This window comes from Ammospiza caudacuta, chromosome 2, assembly GCF_027887145.1.
Source record: "Ammospiza caudacuta isolate bAmmCau1 chromosome 2, bAmmCau1.pri, whole genome shotgun sequence".
NCBI classification, from domain to species: Eukaryota; Metazoa; Chordata; class Aves; order Passeriformes; family Passerellidae; genus Ammospiza; species Ammospiza caudacuta.
In genome coordinates, this window is record NC_080594.1 from 8,211,204 (window position 1) to 8,231,405 (window position 20,202).

The 20,202-nt window shown below is 35.7% G+C and overlaps 1 protein-coding gene across 3 annotated transcripts in view; it reads left to right on the forward strand.

The window, feature by feature from the left end:
- Window positions 1–20,202, forward strand: part of GBE1 (1,4-alpha-glucan branching enzyme 1) — a 137,130-nt gene that overhangs the window by 102,959 nt on the left and 13,969 nt on the right. For all 3 annotated transcript variants that reach the window (XR_009276006.1, XM_058825322.1, XM_058825323.1), the window contains exons 13-14: window positions 16,473–16,657; window positions 17,764–17,892. Coding sequence is in view for 2 of the 3 variants with exons in the window: in XM_058825322.1 (XP_058681305.1) it covers window positions 16,473–16,657; window positions 17,764–17,892 (314 nt within the window). In the remaining variant the exon portion in view is untranslated. The remainder of the gene's footprint in view (window positions 1–16,472; window positions 16,658–17,763; window positions 17,893–20,202) is intronic.

Consider the following 20,202-nt stretch of genomic DNA (forward strand, 5'->3'; position numbering starts at 1 on the left):
ACTGCAGGAGGTCATTCATTTCCTGAATGCCAGGTGTCTACAGAAGTGGTGTGCCTGTTAAAAAACTAAATCTGTGCAAGAATTTTGTGTTCTAGGAGCAGGAAAAAAGGGTAAGCATACCCATTCAAGCAGGGATAAATGTGATGTGGATGTTAAAGCTTTTGTCTTTCCTCCCTACTGCTCACTGTGTTACATGCAATTTAGATGATGATAATTTATCAGTACTTGTTTTAAGTTCCTTATTTCAAAACCCCCAATGCTGAAAAGAAGCAGCAGCAGCTTCTTACCACTCCCAGCTGTGTTTTACTTCTCCTTTTTCCAGTCTGTCTGTACTCACTAGTCTGGAAAGGGCTGAGAGAAAAATATAACTATTTTCTCCAAAGCCATCTACCAAAGAGCAAAAAATGTCTTCCTGATGCTACTTCCTAGGCTGGCTTTTAAAGAGGTAGAGAAAGGTGATCCAAATCAAGTAATTTAGCGACATCAGGCGCTAGTGAGCTGATGTAGGAGCATGCAGAGGGCTCTGTTAATCTCAGCCTACCTTTGGCGGTACATTGCTCTTTCTCAGGCTGGTTTCTCTGGGCAGTGCAGAGCCAAATAGAGTCAAACCCCATGTGTTACTCAGTAAGGAGTTGTTGGTTTGAGACATGACTGTGCAGGGCACATTTTGTATTTGCAAAAGTCTGGCGTATTAGGTCCTTAGGCATAGATTCCAATTTGGATTTTAATGCATGCAGTTGAGGTAATTTGAAATTATTTCATCTCAGTAGTGTCATTAATTCCCCAAATCAATGTAGCTTAAGCTGAGATAACACTGTCTGATGACATTGGAATAAAAAAAAAGACGTCTTTATTTGTTCAAGAGCTTATTTTCACAAGATGTTATTAGCTTAGAATCTTCTCATTGTCCTAATTTTTTGAGGCCATCAATCTAACACAGAGGAATTTGCTAGAATAGAATTTGAACATTGTAGTTAAATTTTCATTGACTTTGAAGAGACAAGGTATTTTCTGCCTTTTTTGAGAAATGGTAAAGTCTGCAGAGCAAAGCATAAGAACATCCTTTATAAAGGTTGACTTCTTTCTTGGATGTCTCTCGAGATCTTGAATTTGAAATTCCGTGGAATTGTAGAATGTTGTAGGTTGGAAGGGAAACAACCAAAAGATCATCTTAAATGTTTTCAATCCCAACAGTCCTGCTGTGTGTGGGCTAGAACACTTTCCACTAGACCAGGCTGGTCAGAGCTCCATCCAATCTGGCCTTGGATAATTCCAGGGATGGAGCATCCACAACTTCTCCGGGCAACTTCTCCATTATCTCACCACCCACACAGCAGAAAAATGTCTTACTGCTGTCTGATCTTAAATACTGATGGAATTTATAGTGGAGTAAAGTAGAAAAGGAGTTTATCAACGCAATAAAAATACTTCTGGCTGAAAAGAAAATTAATTTTGTTAAAGGGAGATTTTTTTGAACGTTTTGTTAGTTGTTTTTTTTTTTTCTTTTTCAAATAGTACAGGTACCTTTTGAGTTGGGATGCTTTGCTGAATATAAACCACTACTTCTGTCATAATGTGCTACATAAAACTGCAGGGCTGGAGGAATAACAAGACAAGTGACTAATGTCTTAAGGAGCAAAAGATTATTTACAAAGCCAAAAGTACTGGTGCAGTCTTCACAGCCAGAAGCTTAGAACTTTTACTCAGTTGGGATAAGTATTGAGATATTTTTGTGAATTTCAGAGCAAGTCCTGCAAGCAAGGTATTTTCATAGAATATCTTCTCAAGTGGCATTTCTAGAGAGATTTTTTTAAAGGCAATCTAGTAATCCACTCACTCTTGATGTAAGAGTCAATCTCTAGACTATGGAACAGTTCCCTTAAGCCTCTCATTTTTTTTTTTAATCCAGCTAACTGTTAATACAAAATACTGCAGGAAAGACTGGATCATCGGGGTGGTTGTATAATAGATCAGCTCTTTTGCAGCTTAAGCTCACAACCTTGATCTTCATAATGGAGAAATGTATGGTCTTGTTTCAAAATATTATTGGGGGAAAAGAAGGATATCTGATGGAAAAAATTAACTTGTATTAATATACACTGTTGGATTGGCAGCATGCTTTTCCATGATTTACCTTGAGCTCCTAAAAACAAAAGAAAAATGTGGCTCTAGCTGACGTGTTCTTGTTTGTTTATTTTCATGACTGGTTATTTATTGTAGTTCCTAGAGGCTGCCACCATTTTAGCAAGTCATGAATTGTGCATGATATTGCTTGAAAGGAGAAGTGCAGAAGTCTGAACATGGGTGGATTTCCATAACTCACATTTTTTCTTTCTTATAAGCTAACACAGTCCAAGTAGTAGTTATTTATAAATACCAAAATACTATGTGAATGTATATTCAATTTCCATCAGTCTTCACTTGTGTTACTGTGGTTTTTTATCCTTGTGTACTATTTAGCTGTACTTAAACAACTTTTATGTATTTCTTCTTGAGTATGTGAGTAGTTAATTCTTTAAAACTCTGTATTTTTCAATACATTTTGTTTAGCCTGGAGAAAAGGAGGCTCAGAGGTGACCTTACCACTCTCTATAACCACCTGAGAGGAGGTTGTAGCCAGGTCTCTTCTGCCAGGTAACAAGTGACAGGATAAGAAGAAATTCTGTCAAGTTACTCCACTGAAAATTTGGATTGAGTATTAAAAAGTTTCTTTACTGAAAGGGTGGTCAGACACAGGAGCAGGCTGCCCAGGGAAGTGGTGGAGTCACCATCCCTGGGTGTGTTTATCTTGAGGATGTGGTTTGGTGGTGCACTTTGCATACAACCATAATGATTGTATGCCTATTCAAAGCCCACAGGCTGATAAGCATGCCAGAATAATGACATATAAATTTCAACAGATGTGAAGAAAACTTGCCTTATTTGTGCAAATTTCATCAGTATGTGAAATTTTTCTGTTTGGTGAGAGAAAAAAAAAAAGAAAACAGAAAAATCAATAATGCACTAAGCTTGTTAAAGTTCTGTCAGTGACTAGCCTTAGAAATATAGTAAGCTATTTATTAATATCCTGCTTTCCTACTTATGGGTTGGAAAGGTGTGTCCTAATTAAATCTGAAGCAGAGAGTCTCTTCATTTAAAATAGTTGTCATTTTGTGGAGTTCAACCTGGACATAATTGAAGTTTTCAGATAAATTGTCCAAGTTCGCTTCTGTATTTGCTAGTTGCTTTTATATTTGTAGGCCTGAAAGACTGTGGTTTTGGTTTATTTCCTATATGGAAGGCTATTTGGTTTGCACATAAGAATACAGAACTAAATTCATTGTTTGCCTCTGGAAACTGAAATACAAGAAGAGACTTGTAGAAATTACTAAAATTTATCTTAATAAAGGTGCTGTGTACATGTCATATTCTCTCAGTAAGTTTTTGGTTTGTGGTTTTTTTTTTCATTTCCCAGTTCATAAAGGGATGATGTGATCAATGTCTGAGATACTGTGAGGCTGGGCTCAGGGACATGAGAAGTTTTTACCAGGCTCCTGTTAGGGCCCTGTCTCTTTTCCTCCCTCCTGCTGTTACCATGACGTATCAGGTTTTCAAAGGATATGTTGTTTTCTGACAATAAAATGTTCCCATTAAGATCTAAATAAGAAAACAAGTATTGAAATAAGGTACCACCATAATGTGGCCATGTAAAGGAATGAAATGGAACAAAAAAAAATGAGTAATGACATTGGCAAATATTTTTTTGCAGATAAAGGTGTAATTTTACTGGTTTCAGAGGATTCTTCTCCCCTTTTTTATAGGTGATCCATGTAAAGCATTTATCACTTGAACAACTTTCTTTTCTTTTAAAGAAAAAGCCTGCAAAGGAATGAAAAATCATTACTGAGAAATTTCATGTGTCCAATTCAAAATGTCTTTGTGCAAATAATCTCTAATGGTTTCTTGTCTGTGTTTTGTGTTTTGCTTTTGTCGTTTTGAATTTCCATACAGCGTTGCTGCAGGGGGAAAGGAGGAATCATCTTGGTGTTTGTACATATTTGGCTTTCCTCAAACAGTTGTAACAACACTTTTCAGACATGGAAGAAGGTTGGGATTTTTTCATGAGATCAAAGCTTACTTTCTCCTTTGACAAAGAAGTTTTGTCTTAAAGGCAGAAAAAGAATTATGTGCAGTATATTTTCATCTCAGCCCCTAAAAAAAGCTGTATCTTTTCTTTGTGTACAATGCAATGACAGCATGAAATGTAGTACTTTAAATGCATTCATATTTCAGTAAATTGAAACACTGTTTTTGGAAAGAATATTTTTTAAGAAATGAATGTGTGCATACAGAATTAATTCCAGCAGTTATGTGAAACTTTAGGGTAGGGAAAGGAGCAATTCATCTGAACATATATTTTTAGTAAAACATTGATAAGGAAAATGTTAGACGTGTCTACCTAAATGACATTGCTTTTGTTAGTTTGTACACTAGTTCAGAAGTACTTATTTCAAAACTAAAAAATAAATTAAAATTTTATCGTTTTTTAAGCAGCCATAATGTAATCTGGAAGAATTTCTGCTCTTCTCATTCATCAGTCTAAATTTGTTTTCTGTGTATTAACTTGGTGTCACAAGAAAAATCTAAAATTAGTAGCAGGTTTTGTCTTGAAAGGCTCACAGCTTTTTTATGCCTTCAGTTGATTCAGGTCTTGATGCTAATTTATATATATTTTGAGCATGAGATGAATGCTGTCATGTTTGCCTCCGTGTATATATCAAATTGTTGAATTTCAGAGAAGGGTTAGCTGTCCAATGCAAATAAGGAGGCATGAGATAATGGAATGAACAGAGGGGATGGTTCATGGTGAACCTCTTTTTCTTAGAAGTTAAATCTCAAAGGTTCACAGTTCTAGACCATTCTTTTACAACTATTTACTTGCTTCCTAACCTCTTTTGACCAAAGTTATTTGGAAAAAAAATACTGTGTGAAGACGGATAACCAATCTGATTTTGGGATCATCCCTTCCTCAGGTGCCACCAGAACAAACCATCCAAAATTCAGCTTTTCCTTCCACCTGCACCACAGGGACAGTCAGGAAGAGCACTGGATCGCTTTCCTGTGACATGCTCCATACTAGAGTTCTTGATGAATGGGTTGATAGGTGTGTGGAGTTACCTATATAATGTACCCATTGTCAGGAAATGGAGTGTGTTGGTGGGTCTTGGATTTCCCAGCTATTTGAAAAGTTTTCTGCACTAAATCCTGAAAATTGAAGACCAAATAAAAAAATGGCAGCAGCAGCTCTGCCCAATGATACTCTGAATACCTCTTAAAATCTCTTTATCAAATGACCTGTTACTAGGAAGCGAATGTCCATAATCTTTTCTCATTTTTAAGATTTGAAAACACAAACTCTGTATGTTTTACCCTTTCATAATACTTGAATTCAAGATACCTTTGCAATAATCACAAGGGTTGTGCAGTGTCAGTAATATATGATGATATGAGTTTTGTTTGGCTGCATTTTGGTAGGGTACAACATTTCCCATAATATACAGCATTCCCTGGAGTACTGACACGATTGTATCCAATACAAATTGCATCTCTGAATACCTCTTAATACCTCTTAAATACCTCTTTAATACTCTGAATACCTCTTAAAATGTCTTTATCAAATGACCTGTTATTAGGAAGCAAATGTCCATAATCTTTTCTCCTGTCTTTCTACCTGAAGGAAGGAGGAGTGGAATCATGCCACTTACATCAAGGCATATTGTGGCTCTTCTGATGTCTCTTAAAGCTGATTTTTAAAGCAAGTCCTCTTCAGAAGTACAAGGGAAGGAGAATGGGCAGAAAGAGCTTTTTTTGGCCACAACTGCTTTTTCAAAGGCTGTAGTAACATTCAGTTACAGTCTATTTTCATTCTGTATTTTATTTTACATTTCAACAAACAACTGTTCTCTCAATACGATGAGGTTTATTTTTTCCTGTCTCCTTACATAACAAAAACAACAACAATGACAAGAAACTAACAACAACAAAAAAAATAAACACCTTCCTTCATAACTGTGCTCAGTTCCTATGGATTTTGGTGGTTGTTGTGTAATTAGTCTGCTTCTTGCAGCAAAGGTACCATCAGTACCAATTCCTTGAACTCCCTTTTTTATCTGAGCAATGGTTTTGCTTCAGCTTCTTCAGCTTTAAAAACTGTTGCCAGCTATTTTTCTTTTTAATTTGTTGCTATATTTTCTTTTCCTTTTTTTTTTTTTCTCCTTTTTCCTGCTTTTAGTTGTGCTGACAGTGGTTAATGTACAGGTGAGTGAAAACTGTCTTTACATTGTGAATCCAGCCCATTTTGCCATCAGAGTATTTGTGATGGTCTGCCCCAGCCTGCTTTGTAGTTGCAGTCTCCCTGTGCCCACTCATACTGGAAGACCAGCAATTATTCTGGTATAACTAATTGTAGATTAGTATTAGAAGGTGATGCTCTTGAGAGGCTGCTTCTTAATTACAGCCGTTCTTTATCCTCTTCTGAGGTTGTAAACAGTTGTAAAAGAATTTTAATAACATAGGAGTTTTGTATTGCTATGGTATTTTAATTTTTGATTTTTGTTCTTATACTCTCAGATGTGATTAAGGATGGCTCAAGGATCAAGTTTAAGATGCTTAAAAAACAGATGTTGTGACACTTCCTTTCATATAAGATGTGCATGCATGATGTCTGCTTGAGGCAGTTGCAAATCTATGCTACGTTTTAAAATCTGATGCAGTGAACATTCCAAGACTAAGTATTTTTGTGGAAGCAGCACATCTTAATGATTCTAAATGAATTCTGGTTTTTGACATTCTCAGGTGCAGTCTGATCTTGCAATTCTTGCCTTGTGTCTTGCAAAAAGTTCAGAATATCTCTTTGAAAACTGTATAAGATTTGGTCCCTAGTCTAGTAAGAGGGAGAGAGAAGACCAGGGCAATTACTGCTTTGAACAGGTCAGAATTACATCATCAGAGGTTTCTCTCATTAATACACTCCTTCTGTGCACCTTCATTAATAGATCTCATTTACAGACAAGACATTTCAATTTAGACCATGCATTTTCTGTTCAAGAACAATGGACTTTAATATACAGACTAATACTCATAAGTATGTTAATTGATTATCAGGCAAATGAAACTCTTCTTGAAACCTTTCCTTTTTGTAGCATGACAAAGTACTAGAGACCCTGACTTGCTATTCTTTCTGAAAAAAAACCTCAGACTCGAAAATTTCAATACCCATTTCCACAAAGAAAACAAACCAAAACAACAAACAAACAAAAACCCCACCAACAGTGCAAGTAATCTTGCCTTAGATGTCCTTGTTATGATTGACTCTAATGAGCAGTGATCTTTCAACAGATTATGCTGTCACCAAAAGAATATTATGCTAGGATTTTTGAAATATGTTAAACAAACATGACTTAGAAAAAATTGCTTTCAAATGTCTGGTTAGAGTTTTATGTAAACCACTTATAATCTTTCAGTTTTTATGCAATAGTATCTTAAAAAAAAAATCCCCCACACAACTAAAACAAGCAAACAAAGCCCCGAACTGTGAAGCTAACAATGAACAAGTTGAAGGGTTGGGGGAAGCAAAAGACTCTAAAACAATGAATGCAAAAAGTCACTAAGTTGATACAGGACGTTCTTCTGACATACACATAAATTATATTTATACAAGCATAATTATTTAGTATCCATTGAGGATACTGCTTTTGAAATGCACAGCAAAGCAGCAGTTTTGTTTTTTGGAATATCAGTGTATTTTAAAGCTAATTTGCTTCCCAGATAAAGAGTCAAATTATTGTGAGAGGAACAGTACGGAAATTTTTTCCACTTCATAGAGTTTAAACTGGTTATGGTACTTGATTAATCTGTTTATTTAACAGTAACCAAAAGGCAAATGAATCATGATGTAAATGTACTGTTTAAGGTGGCATAGGCCTTATGAGAGATTGTAACTCTTGAGGCTTCCTCTTTTCTCCTCAGGTTGCTCAAAAATATTCACATTTTCACAAGGAGGTTTTTGGCAGACTTGTAATTGCCTAGCTTAAATAGTCAGTTAATTTTTATTCCAGGTAATGCCTTTCTTCTCTAACCATTCTTAATCTGTCTGTTAGATGTTTTTTGACCAGGCTCATGTTTTCCCTTGAGTTATTAGGTAAAATTTCCTTCCAAAGCCCAGCAATCATGCTGTGTTGGCTTGAGTGGAAATGCCAAACAGCAATGCAAAATGCTGTGTTGTGCTTCATTCCATATGAGGGTTGTTGGTTTTGGTATGTCTTTAAACAGAGCTAGAAAACACCAAACCAACTTTTTTGTTGGCTGCTAGATGTAACTATCATCACTCTTTCCCAAGATAATATCTTATACACAGTTACTCTTACAGCTCATGCTGTGTATTGATTTCACAAAAGGGTTTAGTGTGAGCATTTCAAAGTAGCAGGGTAAGAAGATTGGTTTTGCCTGTTGCTCACACTCGAAGTTCTTTTTCTACACGTTCAGGTCTCTTCGTGAATCTCCTTATAACATTTTTTTAATAACTATAGAAAAATGGATTATTTGGCTGATAGTCTTCTCTCAGGACTATTTTAAACTATTAACAAAGTGAAATGTGGATTTTGTATTTTTATTTTCCCCAGCATGTTTGAGTTTTACAGATGGCTCATATTTCATTCATCCTTCAGCAGTAGCCCTGAAGCCAAAGAGAGTAGTTACCAATCTTTTCCAATGTCAGTCCTTGGCATTTATTTTCAGCTGTTGTGTAAAGAAACCCAAACCAACACCAAAAATCCCACAGAAAACCAAGCTGCAAACAAAAAAATCCAAAACCTTAACCTCATATGACCTTGAATCCCCAGTGCATGATTATTTAGCATCAGTCTCATATATTCTTTTGCTGCAAGGTAGAAGTGCAATAAAAATTTGAACGTCTTCCAGCTAAGTAGTGAAATTTAAGTAATTGTAGAAAGAAAATGCCCTGCTGAACAGTAGGAAGGCAAGGATATGCTTTTTTATTAGCTCACTAAAGTGAGTCTGTTTCTTGAAACAAATTATTATTGTTGAGGACTCTCTGTAAGAGAAATGTGACTTTAAAAATGCTTCTCATTTGGAAGATGTTTTGTATTGTGAGACACCGTTAATATGCAATTCTGGATCACAATATTTGCCTTTCTCCTTAATGATGGGTTTGGGTGTACTGACCAAGCACTGCACGCCACTGGAGTGGTGTTGTCAAACTCTATAATAATTGAACAATTGGAAAATACATCTGTATGTTCCCAGTCTTTATTCTCTGAACAGTATTTAATTGGAAGATACAATTGTGGTCAGAAACTTCTTTGGTATATGTTGGTATGATGTTTAATTGCTGAATTGGGAACCTGAAAGGATTTCAATGTAAAAAGATTCTTATCTAATATGACGTGTGGCTAATTTCAGAATCGTTTTACTATTTTTTTCAATTTCCAGTCTAGTAAAATTCTCTGCTAACATTCAGAATTTTCTGTGTGAGAATTTTAGAAGTTGATACGAAAATTTGTACTCTTTCTTTTATTTTGAGAGTAGCATATTGAATTTTACTCTCCATGATGGTTTTAGAATATTGGGGGTTTTTTTTGGCCAAGGACAACTAATTCTTAAGTAAATATCCTTATATATCTAAAATATGGCTTTAGTTAGGTGTTAGTTCCACCTAAGACTTCAGCTGTTGAGAATTGTGTGTAGAAACAAATGCACCAATTCTTGCTTTTTTAATATTATGTTTATTTATATTTGTGTATATACAAGTTCATAGCAGGAGACATAACAGTAACAGGTTTCTTTGAAAGAGTGCTGAGTCCTGCAAACAAAACACAGATTGTACCTTTCAAATTCACAAATCACTTATGTAACCTTCAGAAAACAAATAACTCCATTTCCTTATCTGAAATGAAGCATAACTGTTATGGCAACTTAGAAATACCATTGATTGGTTTTCTGCATCAGAGGAGTCTTAATGTTGGCAGCCACAGCCTTGAGACTGAGCCCATCAAGGGTCTCTGTATTCTTTAAGGAATGTGAAACAGTGCCCAGGTGCTGTTTGGGGTTTTCCATTTCTTTGAGAAAAAAAGTAGTGTAGCAATATGATGCTGTGCCTTTCCAAAGACTTTTAAAGTAATTACATAATTCTGGTTTTGAAAATACCTTAATAAGTGCCCAGGTTCACTGAAAACAATGGCAGACATGAGCTGTTTAAAATTGTGAGGATCTTGAGAAGGCTTTTTTTCTGAAACAAATGTTTTTTGGAAGTTTATAAATACATTCTCAGCATGGCAGGGTTGAACCAGCCTCAGGTGGAGGGCAGGAGGCAGCTGGCAGAAAGAAGCTTTAATTTCAAAGCAGTGATATGTGAGTCCAGGAAGAGTCTTGGGAATGTACTCCTTTGAGGACATTAGGTAAGAAGAGGTTTAGAGGTGCAGCCAGAAGTATACTCTGATGGCTTATTTGTACTGTTTCAAGAAAACCAGGGCTTCTCACAATGTACCTTCTGTTTTGATGGCTGACATCTATTTTAGAATGCCTTTTCCCCCCTACTTTGTTTGAAGTTTATTCCAGATTTTAATATCAAATTTTTTCATTTTGCGCTGTTAACAAATGCACAGTTATTTAAGTAATTAAATGTGTTCCTGGAATAAGAACAGGATAATACTAAACTTTCATTTTTCATTTACTTTAACTTTCCTGTGCACCAAACACTATGTAAGTGGTCTTTTTCCTCTGTTTGCATTTTTTTTCTTAATTCTTTGTGTTCTTTGAAAATTAGACAATGAAATTCTTACCAGTAACTAAACTGCTATTTTTTGGGTATCCCAGAGGAAATAGATTGGCCTCTTTCTTGGACCTCTCTGTTTCAGCCATGTTCTAAATTGGCTTTGTAAGCCCATTAACCTGTCAGTTGTGGTACCAGTTAATAATTGGCAGTGCACCAAACTGAAAGATCTAGCTAGAACTTCTCTGACTTCATCATCTGTTAAAAAAGTTTCTTGGTATAGATTTGTATTTTTTTGTTAGATTTGGGGAGGTAGTTTGTCTGTTTAGTTGTGGGGGTTTTTTTTAACCTTTGCAATGTGTTCTGCAATATTTCTGTTCTTAAATATTTTAGTGAGCTCTTGAAGTGGCTGACTAAATAATGTATACTGTGCCGTGGTCACATAGAGCCTGGTGGAAATGTCACAGTATCAAAGTCAGTCTCTTTTTTTTTTACCAGGATGCAGCTAATAGGAAACAGCAAAATGGGAACTGTTTCAGTGTAAAAGCACCACAAGGAGTTTAAGTGTTACTTTATTGTTTTGAATACTCTATGTGGATGTTGAGAAAGTTTTAAGTCAGTCATATATTATTCTATGCTGGGAAAGGAGGCCTAAAATGTAAACTTTCAGGCCTGAAAGTTTCTAAGAGTAGATTAATAAAATAATTATCCTCTCAAGGTCCCTTCTAGCCTAGGTAACTTTTCATGGTACTTTTTTTTTTTTTTTTTTTTTTTTTTTTTTCCCCTGTTAGTATGATCTGCAGCAACTCTTGCTCTGCTCAGTAAACGTTAAAGGGGAAATGTTCATCTGCCCTTAGGAACTGAATGCTGTTGTCAGTGAGGCCACTGGTATTTTATTGAGTACTCCTTTGATAGAACATTACAAATAATTTAATGAAAGAATAATTTATTCCAGATAAATGGTTTTTTGGGGCTTTTTTTCCTGTGTAACTAGAGTTCTGCTAAATACCAGCATGTGGGCATAACCATCATATGATCTGTTGAAAAAGAAAGTAACTAATAATAAGCAATGCTGTTTACTATGCCTGTGTCTGGTTGTTCTTCTATGTAAGAAGTCTTCTCAGCCATCCAGACCTTCCTAATAGAGATGCAGAATTGGTGCTTCTTAAGAGAATTCTTTATTTCTTATTTGGTTTGGTGGTTTTTTTCTGTAATTTATCTGGCAAAAGAGAGATCTGGGTTTGAAATATGAGAACTGAACAGTGCCATTTAGTATGGTTGGAATTTTTGTTGGAACAATTGGCATATTATCTCCTTTAAGAGCCTGGAACTGTTTTATCAGTGTTTATAAAATGGTGTGGTACAATAGCTCCCAACTTTTAAACATCAGTAGGAAATGAGAGAAGACAGAGCAACCCTTGATGGGAAGTGGGAGAGAAACAACAGGAACTGTATCCCTGTACAGAGTATTGTGTCCCTGTGTGATTTAGGGCAAGCATTTTAAGGACTCAATCCTTTCCCATGTCTTGGATACATTGGAGGCATCCTTGGTTTCCCCATGACTGTGTCGTCCCAGAGGAGATGCATTCTTTGATCCTTTAATATAGGGAATGTTAAATGTTTCTTCCCTTCTCCCCTAGGAGATGTGGAAGATCCAAGCTGCAAAACAAATATGGTGTTTATCCTGATTTTTTATATTTCAAAACTTGGGAGGAGAAAATATCTGGTATTTTCAGAAAATTGGAGAAAAATACATTTATTTTCACTTTACTGTCTTTACCGATTGCCCTCTCTACCATTGCCTTATGCTAGAGATTTCCTCTAGCCTACGTTTTATGCAGAAGTTAAAATATAATTGTTTACTTGAACTGATTTGTTAGTCTTTTCTGACCCAATATGTCATTAAATACCAATGCTGGAAGATTAAAATATGTGAAGGTCTTCATATCATCTAATCCAGGTGTATCAGGAGTCTATTTGGAATTTCACTTTATTTGATTTTTGTATGGATTTCAAGACTATAAGAATGCGTGCAGTGAGGCTCATTCTCTCCTCTTTCAGAGACAGTATAGTGTTTATTGTTTGGGTTTGGTAGTAAGAAGAAGATTTTAAGATGCTGAGAAGAATATTTGGTATTAAATTGAGTAAGTAGAGAATTACTTAACACCCAAGAGCTTTACAAGTAGGGAAAATGAAGATCCGTTGTTTGAAGTGTTTATTGTTTGAAGTAATGATAAATACCATATGCTATCTAGATCTGATTTACATTGATTCTATTTATAGCCTGCAGATTGTTGTACTGCCATCATTGTTCACAAAGGTAGTGAAGTAAAATTCAAAGCAGTTGCAACTCCTGGATGACTTTATTGTCTGACTTCTGTAAATTGCTGTAACTGCACATATTTTGATAGATGTACTTTAAGGTGGAACTGCTGGAATTTTGTCCCAATGTGTCCAGTCTCCAGCTCATCAGATTTAAATAGAATCTTTTTGTGGTGTTTTAGATGGTTTAAAGCCTTGTTTAGCCTTAGGCACCTAATTAAACTTCTTACCTTTGTTGTATAAAATAAACTACTTGTTTTAACTGCTTTTAAAATATTTAGTGTCATCATATTTAATTCAAAATGCAAAGAACTCCTAATAACATCTCTTGAAACTGCCTGCTCCATCTTTTAAATATGCCTTCAGTTCTGCTTAGGCTTATTCTTTCAGGGAGAATTGCTACTAAAGATGTCTAAAGAAAAGAGATGAAGAAAACTTTATTGACCTGTGCAGATCAACTTTAAAAGAATTCACAGCAGCCTGACTTCTTTGTGGTGTTAATGCATTTCTATCCTCATAAACAAGGGTGACATAAATTTTAATTATGGTAGTAGGAAGTTAATTTATTTGTTGGAATTGCGATCTTGAAATCCTGTACATAATAAAATTGTCCAGTGTGCGTAATATGCAGCAAATAGCAAACTTCAATTAATTCCTAGATAAAATTAGCATGCATTGCACTTCAAGGATTTGTCTTTGTTTCTCTAATCAAAACTCCAGTTAATTTCAGCTTTGTTCTCTTCCTCCCCCACATTAGTTCCATTGTCTTGATTTGCATCATTTGTGGCAGCTGGCTTCTTATCAATCTGTAGTTTAGACTTTTACATCAAACAGTAAATTAATTAGAGGAAAATAAATCCCAGTTATACTTCTTGATAACTGTAGAAGCCTCTAAGAATAGAAGTGAATGTTGCTGATTCTGGTCAGAGGTGAGCAGTGTAACATGGGGAAGGCGGCAGATGATGCTTCACATTCAGTGAACCGATAGTTATCTCTAGCAGCAAGTGTTGCTCACCTGTGCCTTTTCTTTCCTAGTCCATCCTATTGTTTGTTATGAAGCTAAACTAGAAAGAACAGCAATTAAAAAAGCAGCATGTAGATGTGGGTTCTTTTATAGGATGCATGGCCTTAATGCATTGCAAGAAGCAGATGCATCCTAAATGTTACATTATCTTCCCTATACCACAGTTTAAAAACATAACCAAAACTGCTTGTATTCATTCTGTTACAATTTATGAACTATTTTTCTTCCTATAAAGAGAAAGCAAGTGACCCTTTTACAGTCAAGCAACTAGTAGAAAAGGCTCAGGAGCATATTCTCCACAAGATGCTCATAGACACAGAATGTCAAAGAACATGCAGACTTTAAACCTCAGCTTGTGTTTTTGGGAACAGAAAGTATCTTAGTGTTTTGTCAAATTGCTGCACTGTACTAAGTTCCCTTTTTTTCTCAATAGCCATTAGTAATAGTTAGGAAATTAAGACTGCTTTTAGTATTTGCTGCACTTATATTGTTTCTTTTAAAAAGCCAAGACAGCAGAACAGCATTGGAACCACATTCGTTACTGTGGTGGGGAAATAGGCAAAGCAAGTGGAGGTGAGAGTGTCATTACACATTATAAACCTGAAGGAAGTCTGCTCTATTTACAGTGAAATAATCTATGGAAATGATGGGCTAGTTCAGTCTAATTTATTTGCTATCTCCTATTGCTTATTTCTCCCATTGTTTCTTTCTTGAACAAATAGGTATGATTTTCTTGCCCATCAATTCAAGATATGTGTCATCTCTGTCTTTCTGATAGTTTTTGCTGTCTTTAGCTGAGCTATCTCATGTAGTTCATCTTTTCAATAGTGTGCAGATCACGAAGGAAGGTAATACCTTGTCTAGCTCTTCAGAGAATATTGAATTTGGTTAGATACTGTGTCTGTTTTGCAGCAATATCTTTCCTCATTTTCCAAACCTTATTGTTAGCACAGTTTAAGAGCTCAGTCCAGCATTATTCCAAGGTCATTTTGTAAGTCCTGCTGTGATTCTGATTCTTTTATATTTGTCTCCATTTTTGAGCTGAATATGAAATTTAGTGGTTTAGCTTTTGAATAGGAAATTTAATTTACAACTTGTCAGTTCGTTTACAAAGCAGATACCACTCTGAAGGACTCTCCTAAATATATATGAGGCTTTTCTCTTTTGTCCTCTGTTCATTTCTTTGTTCCCATGAAACACAGAATTACAGAAATCATTTCACAAATTGAAGTTCACAGTTGTCTCTGCTGCCTGCGAGGCAGTGCAGGCTGGACGGGGCAGCAGATGGGTGGTGGATGCACATGCAGGGTATCCAGCCAGGAATCTCTTGCCTTCCCTTGGCATCCCTGCCCTCTGTCAGCCCACAAAGTTCCAGTTCATTGACAAAACTTGAGTAACAGTTTGTGGAAGCGGGAGGATCCTTTTATTATTCTTTTTTGTTGTTGTTTGTTTTAGTAGAAAAACTCTTAACTTTCAGTTCTTTCCATACGTATTTCTAGGTATATGATTTTGCCTCTGTTTTATAGTGAGTGGGTGTTATGTAATCTCTGAAATGTTTGCCATGATTTCACTGTTGTGGGCTTTGAAGTGAGTGTTTAACTTGTAAGGTACTTGATACCCTTTAATCCTGTGTCAAATGAATAGTCCAAAATGTCAGAGAGTCTGCAGGACAATGGGTTATATCATGAGTTAGAATTATTAAGTGCATTTGGAGTTGTCTCAATCTGTAATAATGACAATATGTAAATCAAGAACACTTTGGATACATCCAAGTCACTCAAACTACTAAGTCCCAAATGAGGTCTTGCTTTGAGATTTGCGTTGGAGATTCTACATAAGAGATGCTAAACTTTTTCTTGACTAAATGTTAACCTGTTTGCTTCTTTTTGAATGTGATCCAAGTTTGAATAAACCTATTCTTTGTCTTCAAGAGAAGTCTGGTCAGTAGTTTTTTGGGCTAGATAATTTGGGTGAGACTGGCAGACTTGTGAAGCTACGGCTATAAAAAAAAAACAAATTGAGATATAATGGCACATGCACAGAAAAAATTTTGGGAAGTTTTAAAGCACAATAACATGGAGTTCATAACTCATCACTTTGTACTTCCCCTGGAGTCCATGGGTATTTTGCTCTTGTAGTTTTAATGGCCAAGCAACCCTGCTAATACAAATGCAATTTCTGAGAGACCTATTAAAAAATTAGAGACATAATTATAAAATGACTGCTTTATGTATGGAAGTGGATTCTTTGGAATTTAAAACTTGTAGAAAGGAAACACACATTAATATATTTTGCTTTTGCAGGCTTAGTGTATTCTTAGCATGTTATTTCACAGATCCTTAATGCCTTTAAATGCAGGTAATGAATTTGGACATCCAGAATGGCTTGACTTCCCCAGAATAGGGAATAATGAGAGCTACCACTATGCCAGAAGACAGTTTAATCTTACTGAGGATGATCTTCTTCGCTATAAATTCCTAAACGCCTTTGATAGAGATATGAATAAATTGGAGGAAAGATTTGGCTGGCTTGCATCTCCCCAGGTAAGCTGTGTGTACAAAATGATAAGTTTTAGTCAGCAGTTGGGTACATGTGTAGAGTAACAACACTTTCAAATTTGCATGCTGAAATTTCAAACAGTGCTTTGTTATGCGCTGTGTAATGCCTCACCATATATTTCAAGTTGTCAAAATATGGCACTGAAATACCTTCCACATATAATAGAAACCTGAAACAGTCTTATTTTAGCTTCATAACAAGGTCTTTTCCTATTATTTTCCCTGTTTTTATTCAGTAACTGTGGATTGCATAAAGCAGACTATAAAATTGTCTGTAATCCAATCCAAGGATTGCTTTGCAAAAGTATAAGTTGTTCTGACATTACACTTTATAAAAATAATTACTCCATTTCTGAGGAAAAACTTTCAGCAAAGTCTGGTGTAAATTATAGTCTCCTAGTCATCAACCTGCTGCCTCTGCATTTGCATTTTTTACACTTGTATCACACTGTAATTTTTATGAAAGATCAATTTTTATAATTTCTCAGTGTTTAATTATTTTATTCTAGCCCACTTTAAAGAATAATACACTTTTAAGATTTTTTTAATTGATGCCTAGTTATTTATTATTGGCTTTAGCAAATAAAACAAAGTACGCACAGCCATTTATTGTGGCTTATCAAAGCCGTTGCTCACAGAGATTGCTAAAAAAACACACAAAAAAGCATATTGAGTGCTTCAATTTCTGAATTAATATTACTATATGTGATGCAGATCCCTATAACAAATAGGCTACCAAAAGGAATCCATTTTTTACTAAAGGAAAGTGTGATGAAAAGACCGTATTACCAATTTTGAGCAAGTATTTTTCAAGTGCTCTATGCTGAACAGGCTTCTACCTCTGGAATTTTATGTTGCCTTGTGAAAAGTAAGCTACGGCTTAGTAATCAAAAAATTTTATATTAAATTTCATAGATAAACAATTTCAGTTTGCACATTTTAATGCCTTTAGTTCTGTTCCTTGAGTATTTACCTGTATTACTTGAAATGAGGTACAGAAGCAGTGGGGTTTTTCTTGGGTTTTTTTTTTTTTTCATTCATTAGAAATTAAATCTTTTTAAAGTGTTGTTTTTTTTTTCTTTTCCCCCTAGGCCTATGTGAGTGAAAAGCATGAATCCAATAAGGTCATAGCATTTGAGAGAGCAGGTCTTATTTTTATTTTCAACTTCCATCCATACCAAAGTTATGTGGACTACAGAGTGGGTATTGAAACTCCAGGAAAATATCCTTTTCTTTACTGTTCTGTTTGTGAGGAAAAGTTTTAGAAATTGAAAGCTGATTTTATGTCTTTTTTTCCTAATATGAATCCTACCTGTAGTTGAAAGGCAAGAAATCACTAATTTGTCACCAATATAACATTGCTTTAATTCTTTGTGTACACCAAAAAAATAATCTATAAATTAGTCTTCTTCAGGAGAGATACTTTTGTAGAAAGCAAAAGTAAAAAATGCAATTTAAAGACTTGTGAAGCTGTTTTTTGAAATTCTGTTGAGGAATGAGAAAGCAAGGAACTCTTACTTCTTAATAACACAGCAGAAAGCCACCACAGTGGGATAATGCTGCATGGAGTCACACAGGAATGTGCATTAGTGAAAACCTTCATCAGGCAGTTTGTATTTGTACATTTGTACTTTAAAACTTGAGTGGACTGAGAATGTGCTCTGAGATCAGCTGAGCGGTAAATGATGACTCGAGTAATTGATTTTGCATTTGTGTCCAAATTCTTAGAGGCTCCAAAAATTAATGCTGATTTTCTGGGGGAGTTTTAGTTGCCCAAATTCAGTTTCTTTCAAGTCCTTTGACAAACTCAGCCTAGTCTGTGACTCTTGCTGTGTCAGGTTAAAGCTCTGCAGTTCCAGTTTTTGCCTCTTCCTTATTTATCAGCCATTCAGGGTAATTCCATGTTTTGGTTGCTTTAATTCAATCATGAAATTTCGTGTCCTGAGGATCCCAGAGCTGTGCACAGTACTCTGTGGCAGGGGGAGCTCACCAGAGAAGAGTAAGGAGCTATTTAATATCTAGAGGAATTTCCTTATCTATTTTCTTTAAATACTTTGGGGTGTTTTCATGTTGGCTAAGGTTTCTCCCTAACTCTTCTTCTGCAATTAGAACCATGAATTTTATGTATAGTTTTTTAATGAATGCTTTTAACCTAAGACTTCAATAAATGATGTCCTATTATTAGGACATATGGTAACATTATATTAAATCTTCAGAACAATTTCTCCACTTGAAAAGGAGTTATTTACGATCCTTTTGAAATTTAGATGTGCAGAGGAAGTACCTAAAAGCGAAAGTTTGTTGTTAGTCTGTTTGTTTCTTTTAATAAATTAATGGATTCTCAGTTTGATATCCTTTGCTGTTAAAAGCCGGAAGAGACAAACTGCAATAATGTATTGATCAAATTGTTTTAATTAAACATTTTTCTGAATTATATTGGGAATTGTGGGAAATGGGATGATCCTTTCAATACTTAGGTTAAAGTTAGTTTCGTGCATTGAACTAGATGAATGACTGCACCTAACACATGTCATTGAATGTGCCTTTATAAAATGGATGGCTTTGGTCTGTCCATATATTGTAGTGATATATCTCTCTAAGCTGGTTTTTACACAGCTTCTCAGATATGTTACCAGCTATGTTGAAAGGTACAGAGTTTACTGCCTGGCCTGCATTTTTGTAGGCATTCCTCTGTTCTGAACTCACTGAAAATGTCATTCTTCTTTCAACTCTTCTGTATGTAGGCTGTTGGCGTAACAACCCCAGTTCTACTTTTATATGAGAAGGTGTAGTCAGCAAACATTACAATTGTGCTGGTCCCACCTGCTTTTGGAAAGTCTTTCTGTGGGCATTCAGCTGGTCCATGTCTGTATGAGAAGTCACAGTTTGTGGTCAGTTTTTCCTTCCTCCTTATGCTTCAGTCTTCTCTCTTGACTTATTTTCCTTGCTCTGTTCTACAATTTGTTCTTGTAAGATACTGTACTTTGGTGTGAGGTATTCAAGGAATGGGTCCTTAATTTTATATGTGAGCATGAGAGTCTGTGAATGTTGAGCAGTATAAATTGCTGCTGACTTATCTGTATTTTGATATTTCATGTTGTCATATACTGCTCAAGCAGAAAAAAGATGTCATGGGAAACAGTGCTTTCTTTGTTTCACATATTGCTATTTTTGCATAGCAGGTATCAAAGCATTATAGTCCCAGAGTGGTTGAATAGCAGAGTGTCATGAATTTAGGGTTCATAAGGACATTCAGGTACTCATCTTTTTGCCCTGGTGACCAGTGACAGGACCTGAGGGGAGGGTATGAAGCTGTGTCAGGTTTAGGTTAGATACTAGGAAAGGTTCTTTACCCAGTGGGTGGTTGGGCACTGGAACAGCCTCCCCAAGGCAGTGATCACAGCACCAAATGTGACAGAGATCAGGAGCATTTGGACAGTGCTTTCAGGCACATGTCATTCTTGGGGCTGTTCTGTGCTGGACTTGGATCCTAGTGGCTCTCTTCCAACTCAGGATGTTCTGTGATTTGA